General features: G+C 41.5%; 3 protein-coding genes and 1 long non-coding RNA gene across 5 annotated transcripts in view; 1 reads left to right on the top strand and 3 right to left on the bottom strand.

Annotated features, from left to right (window-relative positions):
* The window catches only part of LOC123504042, a 27400-nt gene extending 23586 nt beyond the window's left edge, over positions 1 to 3814 (bottom strand). Inside the window, exon 1 of the long non-coding RNA XR_006674691.1 lies at positions 3697 to 3814. This is a non-coding gene — a long non-coding RNA (uncharacterized LOC123504042). The remainder of the gene's footprint in view (positions 1 to 3696) is intronic.
* LOC123504041 (protein trapped in endoderm-1-like) overlaps positions 1 to 5392 on the top strand; it is a 38577-nt gene extending 33185 nt beyond the window's left edge. The window contains exons 4-7 of one of the 2 annotated variants that reach the window (XR_006674690.1): positions 351 to 621; positions 1183 to 1362; positions 1926 to 2525; positions 2737 to 5392. Coding sequence is in view for 1 of the 2 variants with exons in the window: in XM_045254290.1 (XP_045110225.1) it covers positions 351 to 621; positions 1183 to 1362; positions 1926 to 2195 (721 nt within the window). In the remaining variant the exon portion in view is untranslated. Of the gene's footprint in view, positions 1 to 350; positions 622 to 1182; positions 1363 to 1925 lie in introns of both variants that reach the window. The other variant, XM_045254290.1, reaches the window with a different exon arrangement.
* A 5262-nt stretch (positions 5393 to 10654) lies between these two features.
* Positions 10655 to 21170, bottom strand: LOC123504164 (EF-hand domain-containing family member C2-like). Its single transcript, XM_045254499.1, is given in 16 exon segments — positions 10655 to 10912; positions 11488 to 11525; positions 11528 to 11583; positions 13829 to 13967; positions 14204 to 14335; positions 14531 to 14690; positions 15491 to 15663; positions 16570 to 16712; positions 17124 to 17295; positions 17790 to 17925; positions 18181 to 18291; positions 18624 to 18825; positions 19389 to 19489; positions 19624 to 19767; positions 20427 to 20507; positions 20618 to 21170. Coding segments are annotated over 12 exon segments (1554 nt in total). The 5' UTR covers positions 18792 to 18825; positions 19389 to 19489; positions 19624 to 19767; positions 20427 to 20507; positions 20618 to 21170; the 3' UTR covers positions 10655 to 10786.
* Positions 21171 to 21272: 102 nt separating this feature from the next.
* On the bottom strand, positions 21273 to 22093 carry LOC123504165 (histone H1-beta, late embryonic-like). Its single transcript, XM_045254500.1, has one exon. The coding sequence runs from the start codon at positions 21995 to 21997 to the stop codon at positions 21419 to 21421; it is 579 nt and encodes a 192-aa protein (XP_045110435.1). The 5' UTR covers positions 21998 to 22093; the 3' UTR covers positions 21273 to 21418.
* Between the last annotated feature and the right edge of the window lie 407 nt (positions 22094 to 22500).

Raw genomic sequence — 22500 nt, 5'->3', positions numbered from 1 at the left:
TAATAAATCAATATAGAACTCGTAGATTCGGTAATGAAGTTGGTGGAAATAAGTCAGTAAGGAGTGTTAGAGTATGTGTGGGTGGCCATGATATGTGGAAACAAGGTGCCACTTGTAGAGCTAATGTTTATTACTATTATTATTATTATTATTATTATTATTATTATTATTATTATCATTATTATTATCATTATTATTATCTTTAGTTTCCTTTTGTTTTTCCCTTGTTACCTGTTTGCATCTTCCCATACCCAGTCACTCACTGTCTTATCTCTCCCTCAGGTACGCTAGATACTTATATACCCTCAACCTGAACAGTCATCATAAACACTGCTCTGTCTTTTCCTCAGGTATATTCTCATCGCGCATCACAGCCTCTATGACCGGGTGTACCGCCAGCACTTCATATACCTCATGATCGCCTTCATCTGGCTCTTCTCCTTCGGTATGATGGTCCCGCCGCTCCTCGGGATCTGGGGGCAGCTTGGCCTCGATCCCCCAACCTTCTCGTGCACCATCCTCAAGAGAAATGGTTCCTCGCCCAAGAAGTTCCTGTTCCTCTTTGGTTTCCTGCTCCCTATGATTGCTATTATTGTCTGTTACTCGGCCATTTATTACAAGGTACGGGTGGGTGAAGGGATAATGCCGTAAAGGAGGTGTAAAAGCTAGGAAAAGGGTGGATTGGGGGATGGAAATTATAATATGTTACTTACAGACTGGTGTGAATTGTGTGGTGTGTAGTGTTGTGAGGTCTGAAGAAAGCTAGGAAAAGGAAAATATGGAAGTTATAAAAAGACTGTGGATGTAATATTTTTTTCTTATTTTTAACACTATGAAATACACGCACACGCACACGCACACACACACACACACACACACACACACACACACACACACACACACACACACACACACACACACACACACACACATAAACACAAACCCTTGAGTATAGTAATAGTAGTAGTAGTAGTAGCAGTAGTAGTAGTAGTAGTAGTAGTAGTAGTAGTAGTAGTAGTAGTAGTAGTAGTAGTAGTAGTAGTATCAGTAGTAGAGTAGTAGTAGTAGTAGTAGTAATATTAGTAGTAACAGAAGCAGCAGCAGTAGTCACACCAACACCACTACCAGCATTACCATTATTGTATTACCACCACCGTCACCACCACCTTCTCGTCCCAACAGGTGAAGCAGTCGCGGCGTAACGTGGCAGCTCACACCAACAACTGCGGGCCGATGTCCTCTTCCACGTCAGCCCTCACCCGCAAGGAGGACATGCGCCTCACCAGGATGATGCTCACCATCTTCCTTTGCTTCCTGGTCTCCTTCCTGCCCCTCATGATCGTTAACGTCGCTGATGATGACGTGAGTGACCAATGAACACTTTTACGGATGTTCTCAGAGAAAGTGAACGTTTTATCAGTCACTAGTCATTATCTTTATTATCATCATCATTAGTCACTGATATTCTGGCTTTCTCTACTAATCTTTGCTATTTTGTTTGTCTGTTTCAGGCTGCTTAAACTAAACCTTTTATCTCTTCTTCTATCATCAGGATAAAGAAGTAATGAAAACTATACGTATTTTTTTTTTTTTATTTAGATGTTTATGAGCACATTATTCAAGTTTATCTCATCTTCATATACTGCTTGAAGAAAGAAGACTAAAAGAATAAGTTTTTTACCATGTATTTTATTATGATATATTACCATTTAAACTGGGCATTATATCATCTGCATTTCATAAACACAAAGTTACGTCACCAGCATAAAGACAGATGCAGCCACACGCCTCGATCCCCGCCCAGCACATTCACTCTCAGGCACCCCACATAGAACTGACACTGATCATTCCCCATCCCACCTGCACCGATGTCACTCACGCCTGACTCAGCCTGAACCAACTGAATAATATCACTTTTTCTCCAGGTTCGGGTGCCATCCCTCCACGTGCTGGCCTCTGTACTCGCCTGGGCCTCCGCCGTCGTCAACCCCTTCGTGTACGCTGTCACTAATCGCCAGTATCGCAAGGCCTATCGGATGTTATTTTGTGGCCATCGGAGTAAGCCAGGACGATCATCAAATTCCCACTCGAAAAGCAACTCCTCGCGGACCTTTGTCACCGAGTTCCAATACCATGCGTCCACCGGCCACGTCACCAGCCCCGTCCTTATCCCCAACCCTACGGCAGACGCTTGAGCTGATGCCGCTGTCCACCACCCACAAAAGCATCTCGCCCTTCACCCGCCGCCAGAAGTCTCCCGTTCGCCCACTCTCCATTGTCTTCCTAGAATCTCCAAAAGCTCCAAGACGCACATTCTCTCCCAGCCCTGCCGCTCGAAGGTCACCAACCTTGTCGAACTCCTTTGCAACTGAATCCAAGTCACACTCTTCTCCACCGTCTGACTTCAAGCCGCCACCGCCGCCTGCTCTCACCACTGAGTCTTCTCCCTCTTCTTCCTCCTCCTCCTCGTCCAGTTCCTGCAGCTCCAGGGCTTCCTCTCCTTCTCCTTTGCCCGCACGTCACAGGTTGTCTTCTTCGCTCTTCATAACATTTGCTAAAATTGAAATAGTGCCTGTCTCTACTAATTCCTCCTTGAATCTCTCTCACCCTGACTCTAGATCTTGAAGTACAACTGTGTCCGTGTTACATGTGTCCATATCTCCCGTTTGTATTGTTTGCCTCAGTCTCTTCCTGTGAGAATTCCATTTGCAACCCGTCTCGTTTTATATTTTCCAGATCTAAAATCTTCACTCCTTGCATGGACATTACCTCTCTGCATGATGAATCTCGTACCGCTTGAAACTCACCAGCAAGTACTTCATGGAGGCTCCTGCTGGATGCTGAGGATTGAGGACTGAATAGGAGAGGCATTCGAGAGAGTGAGGTGTGAAAGGTGACGGAAACAGCCATCCCTTCACAGTAATTCCTCCACCACTCCCTCACAACAGTGCCTTCCCCTTCCATGATGGTGTTCCTGGGTGGTGAAAGGAGAGCTGCAAAGAGTCTGGTCTGTGTGGCCCTCGGGTTGAATTCTATAGGTAGTAAACATTAAATAAATTCAATAAAAGGTAAGGTTAGGCAAAATGGTTTCGATTAGTGGTGTGTTGTAGGTGGTAGTAATAGTGGTAGTGATCTTAGCTGGTTTTGTAGAAATATCACCATTCTAATGTGCATTTTTCCTCCTTTTTTTAGTGGATGTATAGTACGGTGCAGTGGATGTTGATAGAATCTCATTAACTGAAATAATACTTGAGGTGCTCTGGTGTGTGTGTGTGTGTGTGTGTGTGTGTGTGTGTGTGTGTGTGTGTGTGTGTGTGTGTGTGTGTGTGTGTGTGTGTCTCTGTGTGTCCTATCGCCTTAATTAAAGTACCGTACATACATTCATCCATTTAGCCTTTATTCCTCATCCAAGTGAGGGCTGCACAATACAGCCGCACAGCCGGGGGAATCTGTCCTCGAGAGAGAAGATTAAGATAGTACAACGACAGATAAACGAGTCCGATGTCTGGTGAGAAGAAATATGGAAAAAAAAAAACTGTTTACATTTCTACGTACACGAACAATGGACAGTGTTTTCTTTCCTTTCGGTGTCTGTGCGTTCATCGATACTCATTGTGCTTTTGCTTACGTAGCTAAAAGATGCGTAAATAAAGAAAAACAAGTCCCTCACACGACGCGACTTAATGATTTGTATACTGTGTGTGTGTGTGTGTGTGTGTGTGTGTGTGTGTGTGTGTGTGTGTGTGTGTGTGTGTGTGTGTGTGTGTGTCAGATACTCTCCCAGTATTACCGTAGCTTTAGCAGTGATTGCCAGTGTTTGCCTCTCAAGTGGAGGCGTCTCAGGCTAAGTGTTGATGAGCGAGCCTGCAGGTCTGGTGGCGGGGAGCTGGTGAGTGGCGGCAGGAGGGAGGCCCGTGTTCTGAAATGCTTTACTCTCGCCATGACTATTTTCTAAGGCCGAGTTCTCAAAAGTACTAATTAAAAGTGTTAATAATGTAGTAATCTTAACAATGTACCACTATAACTGTTAAAACACCCTTAAAATCCTGTGTAAATTCAACTAGAACCTTTGAAAGTAGTGGAGATGCAGCGCAGAGGTGTTTCAGAGATGAGGTGGCGAGGTTCCGTTCAGTGTTCTTTCCCATCCCTGCCCTTCTCTTCCTCTTCCCCATCTGCCAGAGTCTGCTAGGTTGCTGGGTTAACATTTTGTCAATTATGATTAAGATAAAGCCTATTTATATTTAGATATTTTCTTACATAATTTAATCAAAGGCTGATGAGGAGGAACGTGCCATACTCGTAGTTATATATTAAGAGAGTGTGCCTTGTATAGTGAGTTTGCGGCAGAGTACCTCAGTCTAGCTTACTCTGTCTGAAGGTTAAGAGTTCTAGGTGGATAACGCTGTGTAGAAAAGCTTGTTGTTTTTAGAAAATTACTTACCCGGATTGCAAGCCAAGACGGGGCGCAGTGCTATTTTTTTTTCTTTTCTTTTTTTTTTTTTTCTTTGTAGCCATGGTTCTGTTATGGATTTCACTACATTTATTTATGTCGCGATTATTATTGTCACTGCTGTTTTCATTTAATACATTATTGCCGAGCATGTCGTAACTATGTATTTATTGCTTAAAGATTCGTTTTCTTTTCTTTCTTTTCTCTTACTAAGGTCTTTGTGACAAGATCATCACAAATACTACGCAATGACTCATGGTGATAGCTCATCATACTGACCGCTGCAATGAAAAGGTGTCAAAGTTGGTTAGTATTTTGTGCGTGGGGATCATTACTCTGGGGTGTGGAGGGGCAAGGAATGGGATGAGGGTCGCGCACTCTGGCACACCCATCCCCTGCACACATCCCTCCAGGGCAAACTAACGCCCAAGACCCGGTGCTCAGGACGCCACTTGTCACTGTCATCAAGGGTTCCCATCAGGGTTTCTTCAGTGTGGTAATGACTGGCTTGTTATCGCAGGCCGGTCCAATGACGCACTTACACCAACATCCTCGAGTTTGCCTTCATCATCTTTATCAAATTTAGTTTTATCTGAAAAAATAAAGTTGTAAATATATTATGTAATAGAAGTATGTAGTTTTATAATATATATTAGAACAATGCCATATTAGATACTGTAATTAGTGTCAAAATGCACTTTAGCTGTCCTGTAAAGTCTTAATATTTATTCACTAAGGTTTAAAAAATATCGCATTGAAATTATGGAATTTATTATCATGATATTTCTTAGCTTCCTTCTTTCCACTGTTTATACTTAGGCTACCTAGAATATAAGAAATAGCAATAGACCTTTATGACAATTTGAAAAGATTCTGCAATATTTTATTTAGACATCAACATTTCATTCCGGTCATTCCATACAAAATAAATAACTCCTAGAATATGTTGTCATCATTTCGTTACCCCGTGGGAGCAGCGATCGTCGAGCACTGGACACGGGCGTAGCAGTGCCAGACTACCAGTGAGTACTGACTACTGAGTAGTGTTAGGGCAAGGAAGGTTGACTGGATCTCCCTTACGTCAAGCTGTGCTGTGAGTGTGCGTGAGTGCGCGTGTTGATATAAACTTGCACCCAACAAAAACAAGCGTCTAGATGGTGTTCTGTGGCTTGCGTTCATCCTCGGAGACAGCTATCTGGTCCTCGTCACTCACAAGGTATGTACTCGACCATGCAGCTGTATTTACCTTCAAACCTACGATTATGTACAGAAGGCAACAGTTGCCATTTGCCCTCTCTAGGTAATAATGACAGCTTGATTTGCAATGACTGCTTACGAAGATTTCATGGAGTAACGCAAGCAATCTTCCTTCCATATCGTGTGTGTGTGTGTGCTTAGCAGTGCGTAAGAATGTCAATTATTACTCCCTGAACCACGAGCCTCGTTGCGTTTTAACTGTGAAGCTCTGAAGCAGTCCCGAGAGAGTAGTAGCGCTCTCTCTCTCTCTCTCTCTCTCTCTCTCTCTCTCTCTCTCTCTCTCTCAAGGAGAAAAATAGAAAAACTTTCCTCTCCTTCATCCTATTCTGCGTGTCTTCGCTCATAATTCAACCATCAATAATGTATCCGCCCTCTCCTCGCGAGTAATATTGTGGTGTGTTTATACATGCTATCAGACCGTCACGCTCTCTCTCTCTCTCTCTCTCTCTCTCTCTCTCTCTCTCTCTCTCTCTCTCTCTCTCTCTCTCTCTCCACTTACACACACATCAGTCCCCTGTCCAGCAGCTGACGAGGCCCAGGGTCAAGTAGTGTGTGTCTTGTGGGATATTAAATTTTTCTTAAGAGGACGATTGGGAAGGAAATAAGCCAGTACTGTGCAGAGAGAGAGTCAGTCCGTTCCTATGTTGCAGTACGCTGGGTTTTCAGGAGGACAGTGTACATAATTAGTTATAAAGTTGTATATTGTTACTACGTTGAAAGGAATCATTAAAGGAGGTTGTTTTTATTTTATTTTTTTTCTACCAGGACTGTGTACAAAATTAAGGATGCTATTCTATTTGTAACTTCCATATTTTTAGAAAGAATCATTTAGAAACAAAAGTAAATATCTATTAACTGTACCAGAGCACCAAGAAATATAAACATTATAAGATATTCAATTTTCAAAAGCTGCATAAGTAATGAATTGGATTTCCCGTGAGTTTTAATAATAATTTTCATTAAACAATTGACGTGGTCATGAAAGTGTTTTTGTACATTCCAGCAACTTCGATTACTAGAAACTGAGAGAAATAGGTGAGATAAGATGCTAAGTGTTTGAGGCTGTTGGCCTAGAATGTATGTAATATATCAATGATCCGGAGTGTGTGTGTGTGTGTGTGTGTGTGTGTGTGTGTGTGTGTGTGTGTGTGTGTTTACATTATTAAAAAGCTGTTTATTTATTATTCTATTTGTTTGTGTAGTAAGGCATCTAGAAAATAAGAGGTCACGCTATAAGTTTGCTTTACCATTACATATTTAAGCAGGTTTTATATGCAGACTTCCTTCACAATAAATAAGTTTAGAGAGCCTGTAATGAATGTGGATGGATGACTGAAGCGGAGCAGACCCTTTTTTAAATTGTCTGTTGTAGTACACAGATTCCAAGGCCATTGTGTGTAGTGCTTGTGACATAAGACTTTTAAGAAAACTAAAGAAAACCAAGAGAGCGGAGGGAAAGAGAGGAATGGAGAAAGGTTTCGTGAAAAGAAATGGAATAAAGGATATGTCATGTCTGAATTTTTTTTAACTTTTCGTTTGTTAATTTCTTGAGGAACAGTAAATGAGAATTTTGAATGTTTTATTAACATAAATTTTAAAAGGTTGATTAAAGAAAGAAGAAAAGAACTCAAAGACGAGAATGAGAAAAAAACGGAAGAGGAGAATGATATTAGTAATAATGGTAGTAATAATAACAGCAATAACAAGAACAACAGGGAAGGATCACGAGTGGGAGGAGGGGGGACTGAGAAGGTGTATGACAGAAACCATGGTGGCTGTGGCTGTGGCTGTGACTGGGGAGTGCCGGAGTGTGAGAGAGTGAACGGAGATAGAGGGGAGGGGGAGAAGTGGCACAGCTGCTTCGTGACCTCTCCCGCACTTAACCCTCTCTCCTCAAATGGCCCTGATGACCTGGTGGATGTTGGCACGTGATATTTGACCTCACGACCCTTGCTTGAGCCTTGGCATCGAGATAAGGGAGAGGGAGAGGAGGGATGCGGAACAGGGCACACAACAGCTGTCTTCGAGAGCGTTAAACAATTTCCCGAGTATCAACATGCTGCCAGAAGTTGACTTATTTCCCCCTCTCAGTCTTCCCACCCCCAAGAGACCGTGACGTCAGGGAGTCGTGTTTGTTGAGAGGTCCTCGAGAGGGCGTGAAAGCCGAGCACTTGTCGTGGTGGGCTGGAGGAGGCAGGGAGGTCGGTGTGTATAAGAGCTGTGGTCACTTGAGGTCAGGTCATCGAGGGAGTCAGGGGGGTGCAGTGTCAAATGTATCGTTGGAGAAGAGGTCAGAGAAGGCACTGGGAAATTCTCAAGTTAGACATAAAGAGAATGAACAGAGATAGAAGATTGGTTTATTAGAGAAGTATCGGATTGGATATCAGCGTAGCGTTAGATGTATTACGAAGAAAAGAAGGGTAGAGAAGGAGCGGAAAATTCTGAAGGTAGTTAGGCAAAAGGAGAGTGAACTGAAACTAAAATTGATCAACTAAAGAGGTATAGAAATAGATATCTAAGCAGTGTCAGGTGTAATACAAATAGAAGTAGGGGAATACACGGGAAAATTGTCGTTAGTTTGTCATATATTCTATTAGAGAAGACACCAGAAAACTTTAAGAAAAATAATGAGATGAATTTTAAAACATTGAATAAATAACAGAGACCAGAGAGATGTTCGAAAAGAGAAGTAAGGGAATACATGGGAAATTTCTCGCTAATTTGTCATATATTCTGTTAGATAAGACACCAGAAAACTGTAAAAAAAAATGTAAAAAAAAATTATGAGAAGATGAATTTTTTTAAACATTGAATAAATAACAGAGACCAGAGGAGATAGATGTTCGAAAAAAGAAGTTGGCGAATACACGGGAAGATTGTTGTTAGTTTGTCATATACTCTGTTAGATAAGACACTAGAAAACTATAAAAGAATAATGAGAGGGTGAATTTTTAAAACATTGAATAAATAACAGAGACCAGAGGAGATGTCCGAGAAGGCACTAGGGATTTATAGATTATGAAGTAGTGACGAAACAGAATGAACATGAAACAAAATCGATTTAACGGAAAGCAATATAAAACACCAGAAATTCACTTAGAAATATTTATTAAAAAGGGAAGAAATCTGAGAATAGATATAAACAAAGATTATGGAAGGCGATATAGTAAAAGATAACAAGGAAAGGAAACGTAGAAAGGGGGGAGGCGGTTATGAAGATAGCATAGAAAGAATAAACTGGTAACTGAGATAGAAGATGATTTATTAAAGAATACGAAACCAGATACTAACAGCAGAAGAGGAAAACAATAAATAAATAAACTCCGCAAGAAAACACTCCGTAGCAAATGCCTGAGGGAGTGAGAGGCGAGATGCCACCTTGAGAGGCTGGGATGATCGAAGAGGGACGGGGGATGGACGGGAGAGGAGCCCCTAGTTAAGAGTGGAGGAGGCCGGGCATAGTGGGGAGTTTACTGAGAGGGAAAGAGTGACAGGGTATAGTGTCCATCGCTCTCCTCTGACTGACTGTCTTCAGCCTCTTTCTCGCTGTCGGAATGTTGCATCTCTTGCTATCTTCTATCGCTATTTTCATGCTAACTGCTCTACTGATCTTGGTAACTGCATTCCTTCCCTCCTCCTGCGGCCTCGCTGTACAAGGCTTTCTTCTTCCTCTCAACCCTACTCTCTCCAGTTCTCTAATGTAAGTGTTAACCAGTACTCTCAATCATTTATATCTTTATTTAGTAAACTCTGGAATTCCCTACCTGCTTCTGTATTTCCAACTCCTTACGACCTGACTTCATTTAAGAGGGAGGTTTCAAGACATATATCCTTTAGTGGGGGGAGGCTAACTCTCTCAGACCTGCAGGGGAACTGGCAACTAAGTGGACCTTTTTTTTTTATGTTACACTTGGCAGCTTTCCCCTCTTACATAAAAAAAATACGAGTTGTAGTAGTAGTAGTAGTAGTAATAGTAATAGTAGTAGTAGTAGTAGTAGTAGTAGTAGTAGTAGTAGTGAATTTCAATTTCGATAAGTAATCAAATAACGATTTGACATTCAGTGACCTTTGGGGCTAACACCCGAACGTTAATCGGCTTCAAGGAAAAGATTAAAGCAAACATAAACAGAAGGGGTGCTGCCAGACAGAGCTGCCACGATCATGTCTCGTACAACCACAATCTCATCATTCTCGTGTTTCTCTTGACGTAATAGCATATAACCACATTTTCAGGTAGATCAACCTGTCTCGATTTCTTTTACACTTTCCCTGCGATATGAGAATATTTCATAGCACTAAAAACAATGCACTAAATTTTTTTTTTTTTTAAGTATCTGCAAGAAAGAAAGTCGATTAAAGAGTATATTCTAGAGTTTAGAGATAGATGTAGAAAAATATCTCAGGGTTGTAAGTGATTTGCAAGAGATGTACCAAATAGTAGTGGAGGGGAAATATACAAGATTTATTCGAGTAATTAAATGTTTAATTATTCTAATGACATTTTAAGAACGATTCCGACCATCAGCTAGTGAGAAAAACACCCATGAGTTCTCCACCAATCATCTTTGTAGCTTTTGAAAATAACCTGCATGAGGGAGTAGGTTTTTAGCAGGATTGGTAGAAAGGAAGGTGTGGCAAGCAGAGAGGGGGTGAGGAGTGTGGTGGGGAAGATGGGAGGAGAATGTGTGAGAGAAAACGGGTTCATAGGTCGTGGACTCGGTGAAACGCAATCTCATAAAATCATGTAATACAAATACACATTGCAACACATTAATTTGTCAATATAAATGCCTAGTGATGTCAGGCAAGCACGAATATAACGAATGTACATAAGAAAACGGGTCAACAACAACCAGAATGTCGGCTGGTGAAAGAAGCACAAACATTAACCCACGTGCCTTAGCTTTGGTTACGCTCTGAGTGAAGCTAAGTAGGGAATCTGAGCTTGAATTGAGACTAGATAAAAGCAAGATAGGAAAGGGATAGAATGAAGCAAGGAGGTGATAATACAGTGTGATGTGGTGAAACAGAGTAAAGCTAGAAGGCAGTGACAGGGGCAGGGACGGTTGCAGGGGCGTGCTAGACGAGGCCAGCCCCAGCGAAGTGATGCGTGGAGGCGCTTCCCTCGAGGTCTGCAATAAGCGTGACGTAATCTGTTTCGTCTCTGGCCCGCCGCAGTGCAGTCTCCAGCGATGACTCGTCGAGCTGTAACGACGGAAAAGGCGCATTGGCTTACTGACTGGCTCGGTAATATCCTGCCTGACTTAATAGTTAATTACTGGATTGTCGATCTCTAACTTTGTATTGAGTTACTAATTACTCATCTTGAAATTTCATTAACTTACTGATTGAAACATTTGGTGTTTGACTTATTCATTACGTGACTTTACTCAATGATGGCTTATCAGTCTAGATGAGTAATCTGTTGAGTGTCAGTACCAACTCTAGAACCTCACGTAATAGCTGACTCACTAACTTAATTGATTAGTTGAGAAATTAATTGCGTTCATTACCTAGACTGACTGACCAACTACTATAGAAGACTGTCTCCCACTAGCGACTAAAGGATTCGTAAACATAACATTAATAAAAATATAGAAGACTGCAAAAAGGTTAATTTACAAACCAACTTCTGAAACCTAAGGCTACTAAACTTTTTTTTTCCTTAATATCCATCATAACATACCAACTCAAGAATCATAGTCCACACACACACACACACACACACACACACACACACACACACACACACACACACACACACACACACACACACACACCTGGCAAGGAAGATTGTCATGTAGGTTAGGCGGAGACTCCAGTCAAGTTCACGACACAGCTGCTCATAATCTACCTGACCGTCTTCTTGAGTGACGCTGTGCCGTGAAATGAAACAGAGACCATCAATAAGGAAAGGCACACGACCACAAAACTATAGTAATGGACATAACAGGGAAAATATAGATAAGATCTCTCAGGATTAGCAGCCAGTGTTATACATGGAGTAAAGTGTTAAATCTTGGTAAAGACGTATATAGGAAATACGAAGAAAATAGTTGTCAAATAGGAAAGTACATGACTGAAATGCACTCAACTATCAGGTTGTTAGTGTAAAGTTGGTAGGGACAAGAGACAACTGAATAGATATATGGATACGATAAATATAGGATGGAAAGTGAAGATAAATAGGAAGAATAAAAAGGAGAAAATACATGCAAGAAAGTAGAAGAAGAGAAGAGATAAATGAATGAGAATATCAGCAAGAAAGAGATGAGAAGGAGGGAGGAGGAGGAGGAGAGGAGGTGAAGGTCACAGCAGTGATTCATGTATTAAACAAACCCTCTGATGATGCGCTGCTGTGTATAAAGTCTCTGTCGTAAAGAGATCCATTAACATATCACACTTTGTTGCTGTAGTGTTTTTTTGCTCGTTTATGATGCACTCTCTCTTAATGCTTCTATTCCTTTCTTCCCGCCTCTCCTTAAGACTGTACTTGTATCTCTCTTCCCTGTCCGCCCCCTAGATACCGGCCCATATTCGACACTAACTTCTCTCACCAGGACTGTTTTCATAAGCCATAGAGAGGATTAGTCAGAGTTTTCATGGGTGTTGTTCTTACTGATGATGTAGAGTCGTTACTGTATCACTTAGAACATGAAAACACTCTTGAAAACGCCAATAACTTCCATTACAGCTCGTTGAATGTAAGAGATAACAAAATTAGATATTCATACTTCACCCCTTAGCGTCGCCAAGCCACCAATATACGTGATGACATTTAAAGGCATTATTCGTAACAGGTGGAATTCATTGTTTACTTTAACTGATTTCTTTCTCCACTTGAAATTATGTATGTTTCAGCAATATTATCTTTACTATCAGTACTTTATCATTTTCAACTTTAGATTTTTTTTTTTGTTAACAGAAGCCGTGATATCATCGTTACTATCACTAACTTAATCTCTTTCCTCTTTTAAAATTTTGTACGTGTTTTATTAGAAGCTGCAATATTATTTTCACCATCGCTAATGTATCACTCTCCGCTACGATATCGTGTGTATATAACTCAACAGAAGCCGCGATATTACCATTGCTATCACTAACTTATCTCTTTCCGCTTTGAACAATCTTGCATTTATAAATAATAATCCGTCTGCCCCTTCCTCCCCGCATCCCTATCACATTCCCTTCACTCTTGTCTTCGCGCCTCTTGCACCCCGGCCTGCCCTCCTTATCACTGCACTGTCGGGTCGGTTGTTTTATAAGATGAATATGCATAAAGGAACATGCATTACTATCATTCATCACGGCGGAGCTGCAGACAAGGCTGACACGTGTATAAATATAGCGAATGTGTGAGTGAAGCTGCTCGAATGGCATGCGAGAGAGTGAGAGGGGGGGTTACGCTTTGCTGGATGGTGTAATAAGCAGTATCAGAGTGGTATTGACACTAGTACATGATGATGGTGATGATTTTGCACATTTTTGCTCGTAGGACAAATAGATGTAAGACTAACGAAGCTGGTGCTCTTAGCCTGTGAAACATTAGGTTTTCTGCCTATATATATATATATATATATATATATATATATATATATATATATATATATATATATATATATATATATATATATATATATATATATATATATATATATATATATATACTATTTGACTAAGCATATTTTCCGCATTATGTCTTCCACACCTCCTTCAAATTATTCTATATCCTTTCCTCTTTCAAACATGCGCCGTGTGCCTCCCACCTCCTTCAAATACAACCCAACTTTCATTTGCAACGCCAACGATCACACCACATTGCTTCTCGTCCGATCAGTGAAGCTGTTGGCGTCCTCCTTTTTGCCTTATTATATTATTATTATTAGTAGTAGTAGTAGTAGTAGTAGTAGTAGTAGTAGTAGTAGTAGTAGTAGTAGTAGTAGTAGTAGTATCTTTTTTTGTGATTAGCTCATGATGTACACGCAAAATACACTTACAGACATCGTGAGTGTCTTCAAATTTTGGAAATAATAAATATATTTCGTGCTCAGGTGGTCTCATTTGACTATGCTAATAAGTGAACTGGACAAAGGATAGTGTGGCCTAGGCTAGGGCAGATACCTGGTGACAAGGGCGTCCAGTAGAGTCCTAGAGACCGGCAGACGAGCGGCCTGTAACGCTGCTCTCACGCTGGTGGAAGGAAGGCGACCCTTGCTATCCACGTCTCGACCTCGAAGCCCCACTGCCATCTCCGGCACTCCTGCGAAAATGGAATACTCTCTCTCTCTCTCTCTCTCTCTCTCTCTCTCTCTCTCTCTCTCTCTCTCTCTCTCTCTCTCTGGATATAGAGTTTTTTTTTAATAGAGAAAAGAATGATTAGTGAAATGCAATACGAGAAAAAAATCATACGAAAAATTATTGAATAACTCCAATAACACACACACACACACACACACACACACACACACACACACACACACACACACACACACACACCATAGTAGTTGTGTCGTTTGAGGTGCAGGGCGGTGAGGTGGGCGAGGTCCTGGCCGGTAAGGGGAGTGGCGTTGAGGCGGCGGTGACGACGCACAAGTGACACCACCTGCTGCTCGCTCAGCTTAGACCCGCCTGGTTAGATGTGGTTATAGAAAATGAGGTGATGCACACACACACACACACTCTCTCTCTCTCTCTCTCTCTCTCTCTCTCTCTCTCTCTCTCTCTCTCTCGCTTAATTAACTAACGTTCTTTTCCCACACACTACGTACTACTTCCCTAAGTTTCTGTTTCATCCATGCCCCCTTTCCCATATGCAAAACTTACTTAAAGCTTTAGCGAGGGATGAGATGACGAGGGAAGAGGAAACGAAGCCTTTCTTGCTAGGATCGTGTTCGGCTAGACGGTGGAGAATAGCAGTGAGATTGTGGTGGCCGAGACAGCGGCGAGCTTCGTCCAGCGCCACATTGTAACTTGCCTGCGTGAACTAAAAAGGAGGACGATCGGGATGGAGAAAGTTGTGACGGTGGTGTCAGGAGGGATGATCTGCACGGGTTGTAAACCGAAGTGGAGTTTTTTTTTTTTCTATTTGATTTGAGTACACTATATGGAGTCTATATTATTAGAGAAAAACTGACTACAGCATAAAGGAAGGAAATCTGCGATAGCTGTTATTCATGGACGAAAATATAAATGTTTGTTAATTTTGTAATGTATGTAGGTAATAATTTGGTAATGCATTGTACGTAGATGGAAGCTTAGGAAAACTCCTCATCATTCATAGTCTCTCCTAAAACTTAAAGTGCATATTTTTACAAAACACGCCAACAAATAAAAAGAGAGCAAGTAGTCCAGACTTATTAGAGCATTAAGTTTTATTTTTCATCGTTAAAATAATCTAAAGTTATTTCAGTTAAGTAACATTTTCACTGACGGAGTTGTGAGGATGTAGAAATGTGCTGCGTGTGTGGTGTAGGTGGAGACACAGCGTAAAGGTGTAGAGGCTCCTGTGTTATCTGATGTAATGGCGAGGTTAGCCAGGTAAAGTCATGGTCACAAGTCTAGTAACCTTCTGCTCTCACTTCCACTGTGTTTTTGCATTTATCCGGAAACTTATGTCCTTTGATTTTCTGACCGATAAAACCTGAAAACTTGTGTGTTCTAAAATAAGAGAACATAACGCTGAGAGAAAAGGCTAGATACAGTGGGAGTGTGTGGTATGTTACTCAACTCTTGACATTGCAGTAAAGATAGACTCTCTTAACTTTTGAGGAGATTGCGCCCCACCTCATCTGCATGTTCCTCCATGTAACGCAGCGTGAACTCGTCAGCGTGGGTGAGGCGAAACAAGTGGGAGTTGAGAGTGAGTGTGGCGCCCATATAAAGATGATCCACGCCCACATGGCCACCCTCAGGGGCTACCACCAGGCCTCGTCCTAGGAACATGCCCGCCCTCCTCCCTGTGACACATAGAAGCACATGAATAATATTGATAGTGATAGTCAGGCAGCACGCGAAAGACATGCAAAGATATTGTGTGGATAGGAAGGCTAAATCAACGTTTTGACTAGTGTTGCTCCTCAGGTGTCAAGAATTCTAGATTTTTTTTTTTTTTTTATAAATTCGAGAAACATCAACCACAGCGAGACAAGTCAGGGATTTTTTTCTCTTCTTTTTTTTTATATCTAAACTAAAACTGTCTGGGAATATTTTAAACAAATGCCTTTCTATCACTGGCTATCAAAGGTATACCTTTGTTGTTCGTTCATTATGCATTTTCTTATTACGTTATGATAATATGGGTATATGATTACTTAGATAATGAACCAGCTTTTCTTAGTATTTCAAGCCACCTTTATTATTAATAGAAGCTGTATATCGATTAACTAACGTCCCTGTGAAAACATAAATAAGATAAAGTGTGTGTGTGTGTGTAATTCACTTTTTGATCTGCTGCAGTCTCTGACGAGACAGCCAGACGTTACCCTACGGAACGAGCTCAGAGCTCATTATTTCCGATCTTGGGATAGGTCTGAGACCAGGCACACACCACACACCGGGACAACAAGGTCACAACTCCTCGATTTACATCCCGTGCCTACTCACTGCTAGGTGAACAGGGGCTACACGTGAAAGGAGACATCCAAATATCTCCACCCGGCCGTGGAATCGAACCCCGGTCATCTGGTTTGTGAAGCCAGCGCTCTAACAACTGAGCTACCGGGCCGTGTGTGTGTGTGTGTGTGTGTATGTGTGCGTGTGTGTAAATATCTGAAGCAATGCCACGTACTGTAGAAAACTGCATATCGTTCCTTTTATTAGTAGTATTACCATATAGTTGAGCTATTTCTTTACTTCATCCTCACCTGAATTTAATTTCGGCAATTCGAACACCGATATGGTCGAGTCGTAGATGTAGAAATTGACAACAAAGTCTCTGTTTCTGTCCCTCTCATCATCACTGACCAGATGGGCGCAGAAACGCAGAATCTTGTCCTCGCAGCCATCCCTGTGTTGAGAAAACGACTCCACGTTGGCGCTCTCATAGAAAACTGAGGCATTTATGGGAAGCTTAATTATTTCTCTCTCTCTCTCTCTCTCTCTCTCTCTCTCTCTCTCTCTCTCTCTCTCTCTCTCTCTCTCTCTCTCTCTCTCTCTCTCTCTCTCTCTCTCTCTCTCTCTCTCTCTCTCTCATACACAGGAGAGTCTGTTACTGCTAGTCACTGAACAGACTTGACAGAACAGACTAAGATGGTTGGAAATACTGTACATAAAAAGGAATGGGCTCAAATCTTGCAAATAATTAGGTAAATCATAAACACACACACACACACACACACACACACACACACACACACACACACACACACACACACACACACACACACACACACACACACACACACACACACACACAAACCTAATGTCCCGAGCATGGTAGCCTCCAACGAGGGTGGTGACAGTAGTGGGTAGCGGGTGAAGAGAGTCTCTCGGGTGTTCTTCCAAGCGGCGGGGGTCCAGAGGCGACTTGCGTGGGGCAGGAGCAGTGCCTATCCTCCTGTTGAGGTACTGGTACTCCGCTGGCACTTGATCTGTTCAGAAGACATTGAATCCAGAAATGTTTTGAGGAAATTACTGTGAATCATTATTATTTCGGTGCTTCTTTTTACAACCTATAGTGAGAAAATTTATTTTAATTATTTGCCACATTTACCATCATATTTTTACGAGATATTATATATATATATATATATATATATATATATATATATATATATATATATATATATATATATATATATATATATATATATTAACACTTTTTTTTTTACTTTCAACGCCTCCTCAAACATTGTCTACTTAAAAAGATGACTGCATAGAAATCAGTAGATAAAACATTATTATTACCATCCCCTTTCACCACCATCACCACCACCACACTCTTAAGCATCACTGCATTTGAAGATGAGTGCAGACTGTACGTAGAGTAACTAATACAGGGAACATTATTATTACCATCATCAAGAAAGATTTCCGTGATTATGTATACTAAGTAAAGAAAGACCTAAATATGCCGTGAACTGACCAACACCAAGGGCCTGTTTGTAGTAACTGGTGGTGAAGGCGTCACACTCGCACAGCCGCAAGAGTCGCCCACACACCTTCACCGTCTGTCCCAGAATGAGGTCCTCAGGCCCCAGAAACTGTGGACTGGAGGCTGCCTGTGGGATTTGTATTCACACACACACACACACACACACACACACACACACACACACACACACACACACACTGTTAAGTAAGAAATGGTTTTCACAAATATAAACCACGTAGCTAATATTTGATATAACATTACCACTTAACATTTTTTCTACTAACTACTTTTTTCTACAGTATGTAGAAAAGATATTAATATAAACAAAATATCTGTAAGACAAATAGAAGTTTTCCCTTTTTATCATTAATTTGTTTGTTACCTGTGGTCGTCGATCCTTCAGATGTACTCTTCCGCCTCTCAGTCCCAGTAAATTAAGGGTGGGTCGCCCTATTGCCCCAAGCGACGTAGCACCAGCAACCTCCGACAGATTCTGGACACAAACACATACAAACTCATCCCCACCACCAGTCATAATCATGCTTGCACTGAGTGGTGCATATTTGGGAAGGTTATTTGGCGTGTGATGTGGAATTACATGGTGAAAAGTAAATAATTGTATGAAATGATACCACCATCACCATGATTATGTTTGTACTGAGTGAGTGGATGTTGGGAAAGGGTGTGTGGTGCAGTATCATGGATGAAAAATGAATAAATATAGGAATTGATTGTTTGATTGATTTATTCCACCTCAGCAATTGGGTCATGCGGCCCTTTGTGCTTGTTAAAACTCATTGGTGGGCATAGTGAGTGATGACCGACCTGGGGAATGGGAGCACGCTTCAGTAGCTTGGTGGGCACAGCTGGTGGTGTTGGAGTGAGGGCGTGCTGGTGAGGAGTAAGATGATGTACCCTCACCTCTGCAGTGTCGTCCTCGAGATAGTACCGTAGTTCTACCTTATCCGTCACAGGTGTCGTCACTCCACCCATGTCCTCCCCTTCAGCAGCCCACTCCCCGAAGAATCTGTAATGCCATGATTACGAAAAAGTGAACATGTATCATACGCCATGGTATCCCCGAGACCCAATCCTGTTTGTGCCCAATAAATACTCAAGTTTTAAAATTGGCATCTTCTAAGCAAAGAGAACCTAAATGTAATAAGATCTGGAAAGTCAAAAGAATCTTTGTAGCCATGAAATCCAAATCTATACCCAATAACAAGTACTTAATTACCATTTTGCAACATTCGTGTGCCTGTTCCCATCCACCTTCATATCAGTCTCCCGGGACTTTCCGCGTGTGCGCGTAACACACACACACACACACACACACACACACACACACACACACACACACACACACACACACACTCACCAATACCTACCACCAAATTGGGACGTAGCCTCCAATAATTTAACTAATAAATATTATTTGGACTTTTTTTCACCACTACAGAATTGAGGCCGATTTGCTTGATTCAAAGCAAAGGTACTAAATGCACTTTCTCGAAAATTTATAGATTAATATAAAGGTTTTGACGTGCTGGCCCCTGGCAAGGTGAAAGTGTGGCGCGGTGTGAATCTCACCTTAGAACTTGAGTGGAGTGTTGAACGAAAGTCGCAAGCGGGTGTTTCTTGGGCCACTCCAGCGAGAAGGGGAGCTTAGCAGCCCTAGTATCTGTACCAGCCTGTCATGGAAATGTATAGATTTTTTGAAGTTCAAAGATTTGCCAGTATATGTGTAAGTGTTACACAAGTTACGTATATGTTTAGATATATGCAACTGATTTATCTTTTACAAATCACACAGTAGCAAGTTAACCTGGCTGGGGAGGATGAAGGTAGTCGAGTAGGGTATAAGATCTGGGGTGGGAGCCAAGCCCAGAGAGGAAAGGTACGTTCTGGTGGCAGAGTCACAGCCAGTCACTAGATATCGCTTCCCCAGCAATGTTACGCACTCTCCAATCTGTTCCAGAGAAACCACTATCACTTCTCTCACTATCAGTAAAATAAAAGAAATATGGATAAATGATTTGTTAAGTATTTAATAACAAGTTTTCTGTGCTTCAAAAATTAAATTAGATTAAAAAAAGGATTTCAGGATTTTTACGCTAACGTTTGCTATTATATATTATTATAAATCCAGTTAGAATAGCTAAAAGTAATATAGTTCACTGGTTATATTTATCAATTTTTACTTCTTTGTTGCAGTAATAACTTAATTCGGTTTGATAACAGTTTGAAAAATAAATAGGTGAAAATAGAAAATGAATAATCGTCTATGGAGGGAGAGAGAGAGAGAGAGAGAGAGAGAGAGAGAGAGAGAGAGAGAGAGAGAGAGAGAGAGAATATGGGATGTTACAAAATTACACAACCTTACACACAAATATGATCGATACCTGCACTCAGAGGAAAAATCTTACCAGTGACTACTAATATTTGTGCATTGATCTAACTACTTATTGCAAGTTCTTTGTCTGTTTTACTTTTTTTATTATATTATTGATAATTTGATCATTTATTGTGCATTTTGTCTAATAGATTTTTTATTGTCATGATATTAATAACATGCATATACTAGGAAAAATTTTACTTCGCTTCGTAAACGTGATTCGCGATGATTACATGCCGAGATATGATTGAGAGTCACGTGAGGCGCCAACGGATGGATGCTGGTTGGTACTCGTTGTCTGCCCACTACCGTTCCTAAAAGGATAAAATACATAACTCATAGCTAGTCTCGGCAATTCTTTTCATATATTCATATGGGAAAAGTCCCGTATCATTAAAAAAATATTTGACGTCATAAAGAGTACCTTGAACCATGCCGGCGTTGTGTGTTGGGGGTTCAACCACTCGCAGCGTATCATCCTCAAGATGATAAAAGATCCTCACTGGACGGGGATTATTTTCAAAGTCCGACTCTTCACTCAGTAGCACGGCAGCGAAGCTGAGGATCTGGCGGAACCCCTTGTGTCTAAGTTGATTATTCAAGTTATACACGAAGCAAAGTAGGATTACACTGAAATATTGACTATCCACTCTTAAATATCAGCACTCCAACCAAACAATAATATCCTTACTTTCTCTGCCATGTCCCAAGTCCTCTCTCAAAGTTGTGGAGTCCGTCAGCTGATCTGCTTCGTCCCCATAGCAACGGTTTTCTAAGTAATTTCATGGGAGACTTACCAGATTCCATATTTTTCCAACTAAAAGGAAACTTAACATTTTCAGTTATCCAAGATTGTCACTTACAAGTCACTATTTTCAGTTACTTACCTAGTTCTCACTTGTTCGTCCACCATTATCTCAAGTTTTTAGTATTTAGCAAGTTCAAGTCACCAGTTTTAGTTTTTCACTGCCAGTTTTCTATTTCAGTAACTTACCTAGTTTTCAGTTGTTCGTCCACCAGTATCTTTAGTATTTAACAAGTTGTTTTTCTCAGTCAAGTGGAAAAATAGAAAGACATTGTACACAATATATAATATATTATATAATATATACATTCGGATATCTTAAATCAGGTACAATAAAAATTTTACTTAACCTAGTACTTCTTTCAGAAGTAAATACGTCGCACCTAGTGATGCTCTAAACCTAATATTTGCAGATCAGGTTTACTTCTTGGGTGCAGGCTTCTTCGCCGCCTTCTTGGGTGCGGGCTTCTTGGCAGCGGGCTTCTTTGCGACCTTCTTTACAGCCTTCTTGGCAGCGGGCTTCTTTGTCGCCTTCTTGACTGGGGTCTTCTTGGCAGCAGCCTTCTTTGCAGCAGGCTTCTTAGCAGCAGGCTTCTTGGCTACCTTCTTGGCGGCAGGCTTCTTTGCAGCAGGCTTCTTAGCGGCAGCTTTCTTGGCAGCAGGCTTCTTGGCAGCAGGCTTGGCTTCATCCTTTGCAAGCTTGAATGAGCCAGATGCACCAGCTCCCTTGACTTGCTTGAGGGCACCGGCCTGGACCTGCTTCTTCAGGGCAAGCTTGAGACGGACACCAGCCTTCTTCTCGTCCCCAACGGTGTAGGTGGCGACGATGTACTTCAGGATGGCCTGACGAGATGATCCAGTGCGCTCTGCCAAAGCCTTGATGGCCTCAGCAATCATGACAGCGTAGGCAGGGTGGGTAGGCTTGGCTGGGGCCTTCTTCGCCTTCGCGGCCTTCTTGGCAGGGGCAGCAGGGGCAGCGGCAGGGGCAGAGTCGGCCATGGTAGAGGTTTTGGTTGGGTAGCTGGTAGCTGGTAGATGAGAGCGTGTGGATGCTTGGTCTGCTCGAGAGCGAGTGATGCCAGATTCTCGCTCCCGCGCGCTATATGCTCTCAGCGCGGACGCAAAAGTAGCACCGTAAACACTAGCACTCGTTTTCGTTGGAAGTTGATCGGCGCTCGGGAGCATTTGTGTTTGTTAACTTTCTTCTCTCAAATATAATAGACCCTAAAGGAAATAATTTAAGTGTTTTATGTTGTATATCGCTAGTATATAGATTTATCTACAGTATCATAATAACCAAACGAAGGTGCGACTCGGCTACATGAAGATATTAGATGAAATGTCAGAAGAACTCTATTCTGAAACTCCATATATTCTTATTTAACATCTCGTAGCTTTCTATCTTGAATTTCTACACATACATGTTGTATATCAAATTGAAGAAGAAATATTCATCTTCAATTCAAGAGACCTTTGAGCACTGTATGTGGAAAGACTTAGTC

The sequence above is a fragment of the Portunus trituberculatus genome, chromosome 15, assembly GCF_017591435.1.
Source record: "Portunus trituberculatus isolate SZX2019 chromosome 15, ASM1759143v1, whole genome shotgun sequence".
In the NCBI taxonomy this organism is placed as follows: Eukaryota; Metazoa; Arthropoda; class Malacostraca; order Decapoda; family Portunidae; genus Portunus; species Portunus trituberculatus.
The sequence above is the reverse complement of the archived record's forward strand: the minus strand, read 5'-3'. Positions and strand labels throughout refer to the sequence as shown.

Coding starts and splice junctions, on each gene's coding strand:
- LOC123504165 (XM_045254500.1), bottom strand. CDS start 21,997: ATGGCCGACTCTGCCCCTGCCGCTGCCCCTGCTGCCCCTGCCAAGAAG.